The sequence below is a fragment of the Eptesicus fuscus genome, chromosome 21, assembly GCF_027574615.1.
Source record: "Eptesicus fuscus isolate TK198812 chromosome 21, DD_ASM_mEF_20220401, whole genome shotgun sequence".
NCBI lineage: Eukaryota > Metazoa > Chordata > Mammalia > Chiroptera > Vespertilionidae > Eptesicus > Eptesicus fuscus.
In genome coordinates this window covers 5,729,463-5,741,983 of record NC_072493.1, presented here as the reverse complement: position 1 = coordinate 5,741,983, position 12,521 = coordinate 5,729,463, and the positions used below count along the sequence as shown (strand labels likewise).

The window sequence follows — 12,521 nt, the reverse complement described above, 5'->3', positions numbered from 1 at the left end:
GGAGGGCTGGTCCATGCCGGAAGCCGGGCTTCCTGCCAGGGGGCGCTGGCGGCTCCGCTCTGAGGCCTTCTCCTCTGGTTGCAGATCTTGGCTGAACAGGCGTCAGATCAACGGGTGTCTGAACAGAACGCCCGCCGGGTTCTACGACCGCGTGTGGCAGATCCTGGAGCGCACGCCCAACGGCATCGTTGTCGCGGGGAAGCACCTGCCGCAGGTACCGCCGCGTGGCTGTCGGCAAGGGGGCTTTGAAGGGGCCTGAGCTGGGCACGTGTGCCCTCTGCATGGCCAGCGCCTTGCCGCGTGTCCAGGTTCTAGGCGCGCGCCCCTGGAGCCCCTGGAGCAGGGGGTAAAGAGTGGTGCTGAGAAGGACAACCTTCCAGCAATAGCCTCTCGGGAGAGCCAGGCTTCCGTCGGGAGGGGCACTGAAGCCGAAAAGGGAAGTGATTCAGGTGGAGAATACGTCCAGTGCGACGAGGAGACCTCTTTTCTCCTATTTCCCCTCTCGCATGCGACGCCCCCCGCCCCCTTTAAGCACGCCTAGGAAATGGAGCAGTAGCGGCATGGGGGGCTGCACTGCAGACGGGACCCAGCAGACGGGCCACACGGGATGCAGGGCGGGCATTGCACAGGCAGGACAGGGCTGCTGTGGTTCCACTGAAGGGGGCGTTCCGCTGGGCCCCCCGGGGAGTGAGTGGGTGCGCATCGTTGTGAGGCTGAGGGGAGTTCGCCGGAAGTAAGTAGGGAAGTGTGACTCGCCATGTCTGCCTGCCGGGGATGCTGGCCACTCCGCCTGCCCCACTCGCGGAGCCCACACGCAGGGCCTCGTCCGCCACGCCCAGATTCTGCCCTTCCTGCTCCGCGTGCTTGGGAAGGTGCAGGCACGTGTGCAGTCCTCTTGCTTTAAGTGACGAGCAGGGCAGAGACAACCCTTTAGTTTTGCTTGTTTCTGTGTTTGCTTGTCTTCCCCGCACTCAGCGCTGTCCTTGCTTATTTGGTGCATTTTTGCGCCGCCGGTTCAGACAGGACTGCCACAGAGACAGGTAAACTCCACAGCCAGGGACTGGCACCGGCGGCCGCGCATTCCGTTTTCTAAGGCCTGTCGCCGTGTTCCACATGCGGCCCAGCCCGTGGCTGCGCAGAACGCCTGGCCTGCACCCTCACCGCAGCGTGCACCCGCGCCGTCTCGGTCCCTGACTGTCCCTCGTGTGCCCACGCGATTCCTAGTCTAGTCCCTGCCCCTAAACACACGGCTGTGGCGACGATGGCGACAGCAAACGGGAGGTTGGTTCTCACAGCGCCGGCGGGTTTAGCAGCTCGACATGAGATCCAGCCCCGAGCTGGAAGGCACTCGGGTTTGTAGGGACCGAAAGGGATTCTTGGGGAGTGAGTGGAGCCTCCCGTGGTGGAGACAGGGTCCCCCCCCTCCCCCGCTCCCCCCGCCCCGTGCAGTGGTGACGCTGGGCTCTGTGTTCCAGCAACCCACCCTGTCGGACATGACCATGTACGAGATGAACTTCTCGCTCCTCGTGGAAGACATGCTGGGCAACATCGACCAGCCCAAGTACAGGCAGATCATCGTGGAGGTGCGTGGGCGCGTGGCCTGCTGACGGGGCGCTTTCTGCTTTCTCCCTGAAAACCGGTCAGAGAGACGGCCAGGGGACCAGAGCTTCCCACCTGCCTGGCCCCAACCCCCTCCCCCGCACTGGGTCCTGACCTCTGACCCGAGCTGAGGCATACAAACAGTTCCCACGTCCCACGTCCTTGGACAGGAGGGATGTCCAGCTTTGTCAGCGCACACTCACCCTCAACAGCAAGTGCATCCTAGAGAGAGCAAGCACCTTTTCTGTTTTTTAAATATATTTTTATTGATTTCAGAGAGGAAGGGAGAGGGAGAGAGAGAGAGAAACACCAATGATGAGAGAGAATCATGGGTCAGCTGCCTCCTGCACGCCTCCTACTGGGTATCGAGCCCACAACCCGGGCATGTGCCCTGACCAGGGAATTGAACCTTGACCTCCTGGTTCATAGGTCAATGCTCAGCCACTGAGCCACACCAGCCGGGCTTGAGTGCATTTTTAACAACATGACAGTCCCCGGAGAAACTGCTGTGGGGCCACAGATTTATACTCATTTGGGTGCTTGGCTCTGAGTCACGTGATCGTGAGCCTCCATCCACAGTCTCCACGGACTCACCCGCTGCCTCCCACGTTGTCTGGGAGCCTCCTGCAGACGCTGGTGTTGGTGTCTGGCCGACAAGGATTACTGCCCAGTGGCCAGGAGAGTTCAGACATGGGGGTAGGGGGGCGGGGGGAGAGGGAGGGGTTGGGCACTAACTGTAGACAGGGTGGGGACAGTCATTCTCCGAGTCTCCAGCTTTACTTAACGACTGAACATCTCAGCACGGCTACAGGGACCCACAGTGATGAGAACTGTCATTCCCAGTAGAATGCAGGCTGCTGACATGCAAGGTTCAGAAGGTTCCAGCCACAACGAACCTAAGCCAATCGCTGGTCAGGGCGCACTGGGGGCCGTGGGGCCGACCTGGCTGGGAAGGGGTGACCCGCCAGCTGCCACCTCCGGCCACTCACCTGGCCTCAATGTCTTCTCTCCAGCTGCTGATGGTCGTGTCCGTTGTCCTGGAAAGGAACCCCGAGCTCGAGTTTCAGGACAAAGTTGACCTGGACAAACTGGTGAGAGAAGCGTTTCAGGAATTTCAGAAAGACGAGAGTCAGCTCAAGGGCGTTGAAAATCAAGTGAGTAGAGAAAATAGCTTTTCGTAGATGTTTTTCATGCCTCAATTCTTCAAGCGATCCCTAATCTCTTATCGTGTAACTGGCAGATTCCCAGATGGCACAATGGAGAATTTGGGGAGTGGGGAGGGGCAGGAGGTCTGACTTACCTGAGGAATTAAGGCTACTTTTTATTTAATTGTGAGTCAGTTCAGCCGTGAAGTTCTGTAGAAAAAGCCTGGGAAGAGGTGACTTTCCTGTCCAGAGGAGCAGTTCAAGTGTGCCTCACAGAGAGGAGCCCGGGTCCCCGGAGGCTGAGGATTTGACTCCAGGAGGGGCGGCCAGGCTCTCCGGGCGCCGTGTGGGCCCCTCCAGGCTCTCTGTCACATTCTATGTCCAGCTGTCAGGGGCCCTAAGTAAACAAGCATTGTCAGCAGAGAGGAGGATTGGAAAATGTCCGTCTTTGTTTTCGCTGAGGAGACGCCTCAGGACCGGGAAAGGGAAGCTCTGGAAGCGCGTTTTCCAGGAGGAAATCCTGAGAATGATCTTCCCGGGGCTGGCACTCATTTCACCTGTCAGAGAGGAAGGGAGAGGGGGGAGAGAGAAACATCAATGATGAGAGTCATGGATCGGCTGCCTCCTGCACGCCCCCCACTGGGGACTGCGCCCACAACCCGGTCAGGGCACTTATGACCTCCTGGTACGTAAGCCAACACTCAACCACTGAGCTACGCCAGCGGTTCCTGTCAACTCTTTACCAACCAGAAAGTCAAACGCACCTACACTTTCCTTCCCAGGACCACCTGACTTCCTTCTACAACACGCCCCCGCTGGGCCGGCGCGGGACCTGCAGCTACCTGACCAAGGTGGTGATGAACCTGCTGCTGGCCGGCGAGGTCAAGCCCGGCGGCGACGACCCCTGTCTGGTCAGCTAGTGAGGAGGCGTGGGGGGCCCCGGGAGACACGCGTTCGAGGAGCGGGTTAGCTTCTGCCTGGATGCGGAGTCCAGGCGGCCACTACCGAGTGCACTGACCCCGCTGGGGCGGCACAGCCCGCCTCCCACAGTGACTGGGCCTCTTGCTGCCACCGCCACGCGGATGGTAGGACATGCTGTCAGGCAAGCGAAAAACGTCCTGGTGATCACGCCAACTAGTCGTGATCTTTACTGAACGGTCGGAATAGTCGACGATGGCAGGTTCACCACTGCATGCTCTGCGATCAGTAGCTCATCAGAAGTAATCAGCGCTTCCCCACTTGCCGCCACTAAAGTGTGTGCCACGCGGCGCTGGGACGGAAGCTGCCGGAGCAGCGCTGCTCAGTGGCGCGCCACGCCTGCCGGGATTCACACGCATCGTCAGGCCCGCGGCCAGCTGACGTGTGATGTTCGGGAGCTGCAGTATCGGTAACACGGTAGCATAGAGCTGCGCCACAGTTTTCACCTTGGAAATGTGACGATGGTTTTGTATTTGTCCCAGCGGTAGCGGTTGGACTAAAATACAGTGATAAATCTGATCAAACGTGTGTAATACTTGAATATTTGTATTGCAAACACTGATCATGCCTGATGAAACATTTTTTTGAGCTCTTGCTAAAGAGAGGGCATGTGTAAGATTATTGAGAAGTATGGGTGGTTAACCTAGTTTGTATTAGTAAAAATGAAATTAAATATGACTGAATTTTATTTCTGAATTAATGGTTTTATCTGGGCACATTCTTTGTTCTCATGTTCCCAACACCGACTCCTGACCATTTTTATTTAATAAATCTGGAGAGGGAGTGGGAGCGAATCAATGGTACCTCCCATCACACCATTTGGGTACCTACCACATTTCCTTAAGCAAACTGATAAAAGCAGGATGTAGAGTAAACATTGAAATGGTTGGATTTGTTTTCTTGCAAGGACATCAGGTTCCCGTAGCCCACGCCCACTCTACAACAGCCCTGGCCCTCGGTGGTATGGGGGCGTCTTATGAACAGCACACGGGGACCCACGGAGCTTCTCCCTAAGTCAATGAGAAGGGAGGGACTCCGTAGCGTCAGTCACTCTCCGCCCGTGCCCACACCGCATGTTCCGTGTGTGGAGAGGTACAGGTGAGGTGGGCGTGGGGTCCCCCAACTTGTGCTCTCGGTGCAGTGAGCTGCACGGCAGGTGGAAGTGGCAATTCGGGTTCAGCACCTGCCGAGCCAGCCGTCCGGAGGTAGGTTCACAGGGAAGCGTTTGTCTTCTGAGCCTGAGGGGGTGCGAGGCCTCGAATGCAGCTCGCCCGCAGCCTGTCAGATTCGATCGTGTTTGATGGAGATGTTACTCGTTACGGAAGCCCAGCTCAGGTCTTCCTCCTGGTCAACCTCACATTGACTCTGGGCTGCAAAGGAGCAGGATGAACCCAAGCAGAAATGACATGTTTTGAGTCCACCCTTTTCTGTTCACTTGCTTATCCTCAAAACAAAACAAAACAAAAAACAACAAAAAATAGGGCAGTGATTCTCTGCTTTTTGAAATCACTAATCTGCCCTCAATTGAAGAGATTTCATTTGAAGATATTTTTTTCTGGTTTCGATTTTTGTTGTTGTTTCAGATTGACCCACATTAAGGGACAAAGGATGTTCGCTCCTTTGGTATTCATAACTCCTGACTCCCAAGCGAGTGTTACCCACCTCAGAGGCTCACGTTGCCATTACTTTTTGGGGGTCAGTATTAGCATTCACTATCTTTTGTCCGCGTCAGGAGTCAAGTCTAGGTACCTGCTCCCTCACAGCCTCCTTCATCTTGTATACGAACCTCCAACGCCTCCCTATTGTCTGCCTTTCTGAGCCAATCTAGGCTACGCATGGTCTTCCATACAGACACAGGGCCAGGCCGGTGTGGCCCAGTGGTTGAGCGTCAACCCATGAACCCAAAAGTCAGTGGTTTGATTCCCAGTCAGGAATGGCTTTAGTCATTCAAAAGCAAAAAGCTGAGAATTCCAACTTTGTTTTGCACATGCCCCAGTTTTGGGCTTGAGCCCCAGTGTGGGGTGTGCAGGAGGCACAGATCAATGATTCTCTCTCATTATTGATGTTTCTTCTATCTCTCCCTCTCTGGAATCAATAACAATATATTTAAATAAATAAAGGAACACTTATCTTTAAAAAAAAAGAACACATGAAGAAAAACATCCAGACACAGGTATGGTCCTCTTACCTGAAATGTACCTCCTCCCCTTCTCTCCTGTGCAGTCGCTCCATGCCCCACCCCTCCTCCCACTAGTCTGTCGTGGAATGCCCGAGGGCAGTGCCATCCAAGCATAGGACACACACTCGCCACTGTCGTGGGCTCTTGCGCGAGGCCACCGCCTTCAGATGGAGTGTACGCCTTCTGAGGCCCGGCACCCAGTGAGGCTAAATAAGGTGGGTGTCCCCACTAGGCGCCAAGCATGCACAGAAGCCGAGCAAATGCTTGTTGACTGACAGAAAAGAGTGGGTAACAAATACTGACTACGAATGGGGATTTTCCCACAGGGAAATGGAATTGTCTGCTTGTCTGGGACCGGGAAGGGGACGGCTGTGTGGGTAGTTTCATAGATGGGTGTGCAGAGAGAGCTGAGAGACTCGCTGAGCGCCTCCGTGTTTATCGCCCAGGACAATGGGAGGCAAACATCCTCAGCTCCACGCTTAGGGCCGCTGATGAATGGCTTGTCGTTCGCAAGCAAGAGCTGAGGATTCCAATTTGCTTTGCAAAAATAGCTTTGTAGTCACATTCTGGTGCTGGAAGCTTTTACGCACGTTAATAACACAAGCGATTTTTCAGCTTCTGTGGAGCAGAGGCGGACGCAGCCAGGATCCCGAGTCAGCAGCGGGAGGTCCTTGCAATGCAGTAGGGCAGCGAATTCCTTTTCCTGTTGTGTAGACGAGGGGGACCCCAGCATGATTCCTGCCGCTCTGCGCCCAGGGCCGCATCTCCTCTGTTTGGTTAACACACCTGATGCTGGGGAGACTTGCCTCAGCTTCTATAGCTAAGAGGGGACCCAGGCCGCAGGGCACCCTTGCTTCACAGGAAACCGGCGCTCCCCTAGGTCTCTCATACGGGCCTCACTCATACGTGCTCGTCGGATCAGAACAGGGACAGCTCGGGCCTTGCACCCGAGCTCCCTACGGGCCAGGGGCTCTGAGAACCCGTGCCCCTTGCACCCAGCATCATGACTCATGACATTCATCACTGCTCGAGCCCTCTCCCGCCACCACCCCATTTACCCGCAGACCCTGAGCCCTGCTCTGGGTGGTGCCCCTCCTCCTAGAGCCGTGCTGGTGCCCGCCGGCCTCACCCCCGCCTGGCACTCTGGAGCCTCACTGAGGGCCGTCGCCCCTGAACTCTGCCAAGAGGGCACCTGAGGCTCCGTGAGTTCTCAGGTCAAGGGCAGGATGGGCAGCTGCTCTCCTCAGTGGCCGCCGTTCTCCCCGGGTCTTCTCACCGGCTTGCAGGCCACCAGTGGCTGTACCTGCTGCAGTGACTCCCGTGTTGGTGGCCTCGGTCCAGGCCTCACCTCTATGCCAGACTCATAGTCAGCCACCGGTGTGACGGCTCAGCTGAGACACACTTCACTGCCAACCGTCTCAATAGTTGAACCTGGGCCCTAGCCGGTGTGGCTCATTGGATAGAGCATTGGCCGTGGACTGAAGGTTCCTGGGTTCAATTCCGGTCAAGGGCACATGCCTGGGTTGTGGGCTGGATTCCTCATTAGGGTCTGGGCAGGAGGCAGCCGATCAATGTTTCTATCTCCCTCTCCCTCTCCCTTCTTCTCTGAAATCAGTAAAAATACAGTTTTTAAAAAAATAGTTGAACTTGGAATGACCTCTCTCTCAACTCCTAAAATCTGGGTTCTCTTCCAATTTCCCTGCATCACATTTGGGATTCATCACTCCCCGTGCCAATCAATGACCAAGGTTCAGGTCCCAACACATCCTGCCTCAGCCCCCAGTCTCACTTCCACGGCCAACACCCCGATGCAGGCCCCGCATCCTGCAGCTGGGCCTCTGCGGGGGACTCCTGACTGCCCTCCTGCTTCACTCGGCCCCACCCCCCCCCCGCCCCAGCCCAGCATCCGCTGGAGATGGATCTTTGATAGGAGAATCTGAGCATGGGGGGCGGGGGGGGGGTCGTGGCGAGCAGGGAGACTTGAAACTTTTTTTTTTTTTTTAAAGAAAGCAACTGTCCTGAAATAAAATCCAAAATTCCCCCCCAGTTCCTCAGACTCACCACGAAGCCTTGGCTCCTGCTTCCTCCGCCGCCTCTGCCTCCGCTCTTCCCGCCCCGCTCTCTCCTCCCACTCGCCAGCTCAGCGCCCACGGCGCTTTGCAGGGAGCCTTCCTGCAGCCCAAGACCAGAGAGCTCCTCATGCCTCTGCTTCCTTCTTTCAAGGAAGTAGAAGAATGGCCCCATTGTGGCTGGATCCTGGTGTCCTCGGGCCACCTTTAAGGTAATGAAAATGTCCCCAAGTAGATTGCGGGCAAGGTTGAACACCTTCGTGAATAGGTGAAAAGCCAGTGACTTGTGTACTCGAAATGGGTGGCTTGTCTGGCGTGAATTCCATCCCAACGACTGGTCCTTTAGGAAAGAAAGGACAGCCCGAGCCTGGAGTGCAGGCTGTGGGGGAGGCAGGGCACTGTCCCTGTGGCTCACCCCGAGGCCTGGCGCCCTGCACTGCGCTGGCGCTTGGCCCGGTGGTGAAGAGGGCGAGTGATGGCTGGGCTGCTGGTTGAGTGCACCGGCCCTGCTGAATGCTTTGCTCCCCCTTAGACCTGGGAGAGAGGTGGGCTTCCCTCTGCCCACTCTGATGACTTTAATGCATTCTGTGTGATGCCCTTAGGCCTGTGTCACCTGCGAGGGCAAACAGTGCCCCTGAACTGAGAGGTGTGAGCCCACCGGACCCTGGGGCTTGCCGGGTTCTGTCCTACCGAGGTCAGCGCCCCGCTCCATCCCGAGGGCCCCTGCCGGCAGCTCCTGGGGAGCAGCTGCACGCTGACCGCGCACAGGCATTGCTATTGTGCACCCGATCGGTGGCCTTGCCGCTGGGGTGGCCCACGGAGGTGCCACAGGGACAGCTAGCCATGGAGGGAGCCCGAGGAGAGGGCTGACCGCCTGCCCTTCTTCCTACAAAGCACTGACAGGAGGCTATTTTAGACGTGCGCTAAAGGGAGCCAGACCACCGGAGAGTTTGGCCCCGTTGGCCCCGCCCCATTCTGCTTTCCTTCTGGATCGCTGACTCAAGACAAAACAGGGTGCACCGCTGGCATCCCAGCGAGGAGCTGCCTTGTTTGCACCCCCTGGGGTGTGGCAGGACAGCATCTGATGCAGGAAGAACGGGGGGGGGGGGGGCGCGGACTCAGGAGATCCAATCCCAGGCTCTCCTTTCCTCACAGGCGCTCTCCCCACAGCAGCCGGCCCCTGGTTTTGAAATGACTGGCTGTTGGAGACGTTCCTTTAAAGACTTTCCAACCGACGCCCCTTGTGGCTCACATGAGACATGAATGGGGTTGACCCAGATGCACCTGTGGGTAACCATGCCCAGGAGTGGAAGTCAGTGGTTGTGGGGAGTGGAAACTGGAACCTCTGGGTTTGGCTCTGAAGTGACTTCCTAGGAATCACTCTGTCTTCTGCAGGGAGCAGGGGGGTGGGTCTGGCTCTGCTTGGGACGCGCACGGGATTCTCCATAAAGCATCGCGAGACGGACACATCTCCACGTGCTCTTGCCTGATTGCTGAGGTTTAAAAAGATTTATTTCTAGATGTGAATCTGGTAACAAATTCATTTATTCCTTCGAAAATATGGATGGAGCACTGTTCTAGGCACCAGGGATCTAGTGGCGAACAAGACAGGTGAGGTCTCCATCCTCAAATATGCAGAGAACAAGAAACAAGCCCCGAGATGGAGAAATGGAGCAAACCCAGGACCGTGCTCCGGGTCCTGGAGGCGCTGGGCACCGCTCACTTGGGGAGAGCCAGAAAGGCGTCTGGGAGCGGGCGCTCTGAGCCGAAGGAGGGAGGACCCGGCCTTGTGGAGATTTGAGAGAGCCGTCCTGGGGAGGGGACTGCCAATCCAGGGCCCAGGCAGGAGTGAGAGCCCTGCTGGCAGGACAGACAGAAGCCCGAGCTGCTGGGCTGCTGGTGGACCAGGGGAAGGGGCACATGTGCTCACCGGCAGCTCCTGTTTCTCTGCCGGAGGCCAAACTGCGGGAAACGCCATACCCCCGAGGCCGCCCCCCCCCCCCCCGGTCTGGCGCACCACCCGCCATCTCAGAGCCGCACAGCCGTGTCTGCTGCCCAGTCCTCCTGCTTCTGCAAACCGGGCTCGCTCCTTCGCAGTTTAATTTTTGTTTTGTTTTTCTGTGTTTGTAGACCCTTGGGCAGGGGAAGGACTTTGATTCTCATGAGCTACAGCTGTGAGGACATCCGTCCTATTTTTCATGCCGTCACACGGGAGGGTCCCATTAATTCACGTACACGCAGGGTGTCACTTCCCAACAATAGTTTATTCCTCTACAGCTGCCCCCATTCTCACCCGTCCCCCTGATCATGGCGTGGGGGACCCTATGGAAGTCAGTGAGCCTCCCAGGCCACAGGGGGCTCCCTGTGAAATGAGGAAGGAAGCTGGTGAGATGACCCCATCTCCCATTCCCAGGTCTAGTGGTTCCTCTGCGTGGCTCACTGGAGGCGAAGCGCACAGACAGCGCCCTTTCTGTAAAGGCCCGAGCGAATCCGCCTCCTAGCATTTCTGAGGCAGCCGAGTGCCCCCCACCCAGCAGGCGGGTGAAGATGAACCCGTGCGCTCCGCAGCTGGCTGACAGGGAGGGCCGCACATGTAGGCAGGCACTGGCGTCGGGCCAGAGTGGCACCACGGTTTGGAGAGAGCAGGCGACAAGCACAGGGCACCTCGGCTGTTTTCCTCGGTCACTTGTGGTCTTGCTTTACAATGAGACCCTCTGCTGTCTTTTTTTAAAATATATATTTTTATTGATTCAAAGATGAAGGGAGAGGGAGAGAGAAATCAAAACATCAACGATGAGAGAGAATCATGGATCAGCTGCCTCTTGCACGCCCCACACTAGGGGTTGAGCCTGCAACCCGGGCATGTGCCCTGACCAGGAATCGAAAGGTGACCCCCTGGTTCATAGGTCGATGCTCAACCACTGAGCCACATGGGCCGGGCCTCTGCTGTCTTTTTATGGCCATCAGCACACAGTGTGAAAGGCCCCACCTGGTAGAGCGTGGCCAAGCTCTTGCCTGCGCCCCACTCCCCCCTCTGCTTTGGGTGGCACCAGAGGGCAGGTTCCTTGCTCCTGTTCCAGCTCCGCCTTCTGGCCCTGCCGGGTCTTTTGGGTCCGACCGGCTGGGACATCTCCACGCTGTGGGTGAGTCACACCGATTTCATGTCTGCGCGGTGCTCGCGTGCATACGTCCTTTTTCTTCCTTCCAGCTCTATCGACTCTTTTCAGTTTCCCTGTGGTCTGGCTAGCCTTGAGCAAGTGGAGACGTCACCTTAACTCGATCCTGATTTGTTTATGTTTGCTCACTTTGCTACAGGATGTCTTTGCCTGAGGTCTCACCAGGAAAAAACGGGCTGCGTACTGTCCTGCTCGCTTCTGCCCCTTTAATGCAGGAAGCTCTGCCCGAGGAAGGGCCTGCGGCCAGCTGCGCCCCTCACTGGCTTTCTCAGGGAGCGGGAGTCGATGCCACAGAATCTAACCCCCTCTCTGCCGCGCACCCAGATGCTGCAGCTGGCTGCCCGGGAGTCAGCCAGAGCGAAATGGGGTCTCTGACAGCACACCCCGTGCTATGGTTTATCTTGGTCAAGGGCGCAGCGTGAAGAACAGAGTCTTAATCAAAGGGAGAGCTGTAGGTGAGGACTACATGTGCGGCCCTCCCTGTCAGCCGGCTGCAGAGCTCACGGGTTCATCTTCACCTGCCTGCTGGGTGGTGGTGGTGGTGGTGGGGGGGGGAGGGGGCGGGTGCTCGGCTGCCTCAGAAACGCTAGGAGGCGGATTCGCTCGGGGCCTTTACATATATGTCCTGGTGGCCTCACTTTTCTGGTTCCCTCTGCCGCCAGCCCCAGCGTTACCACAGCTCCGCTCCTTCCCTGATGAAAACCCTTGGCCAGGCTTCCTCCCCTGTCCCTCCGGCCTGGCTGAGTTTGGGTGGTAATTCCGATTTAATTACTGCTTTCACACCATCGTGGCAGATGATCTCCAACTGCTTCTCACATCCAGCTGTTGGGAGTTGGTTTAGCTCAAGCTCTCAAGCTACTCCAGCAAGGGCGCGAAAGGAGAGGGAACCGAGGGAAATAACAGAGCGAGGAATGAGAGTCGGCAGGAGCTGTGCTAAGTGCTGGCACGCACCATGACTTCATTGGTCCTCACTGCCACTTGCTAAGGTAGAGGGGGTGTCTCCATCAAGGCCCAGGGCTGTGTGGGGGCAAGGGACTCAGTAGCTTTGTCAAGGTCATGAAGTGGTAAAATTGGGGTTCAGACCCGAGTTGGTCATCTTCCAGAGTCCACACTCCCAGGCGCATCTGTGTCCTCCTGGTGGAGCTTGCTGGGTCATATGGTCGGTCTAATTTTAAATTTTGTGTGCAACCTCCATATTGTTTTCCATAATGGCTGTACTAATCTTCATTCCTACTGACTGTGCACAAGGACTCCGTTTCTCTTCATATTCTCACCAACGCTTGTCATCTTGTCTTTTTGTTGACAGGCATCCTATCAAGTGTGAAGTGGTATCTCATGGTGGTTTTGATTTGCATTTCCCTGATGGTTAGTGATG

At 56.8% G+C, this 12,521-nt stretch overlaps 1 protein-coding gene across 3 annotated transcripts in view; it reads left to right on the top strand.

Moving 5' to 3' along the window:
- PHKB (phosphorylase kinase regulatory subunit beta) overlaps nt 1-4,418 on the top strand; it is a 70,325-nt gene extending 65,907 nt beyond the window's left edge. For all 3 annotated transcript variants that reach the window (XM_028127007.2, XM_028127009.2, XM_054710340.1), the window contains 4 exons: nt 85-214; nt 1,476-1,583; nt 2,613-2,753; nt 3,527-4,418. In XM_028127007.2, the coding sequence (XP_027982808.1) occupies nt 85-214; nt 1,476-1,583; nt 2,613-2,753; nt 3,527-3,664 (517 nt within the window). In that variant the 3' untranslated portion in view covers nt 3,665-4,418. The remainder of the gene's footprint in view (nt 1-84; nt 215-1,475; nt 1,584-2,612; nt 2,754-3,526) is intronic.
- Nucleotides 4,419-12,521: the final 8,103 nt, after the last annotated feature.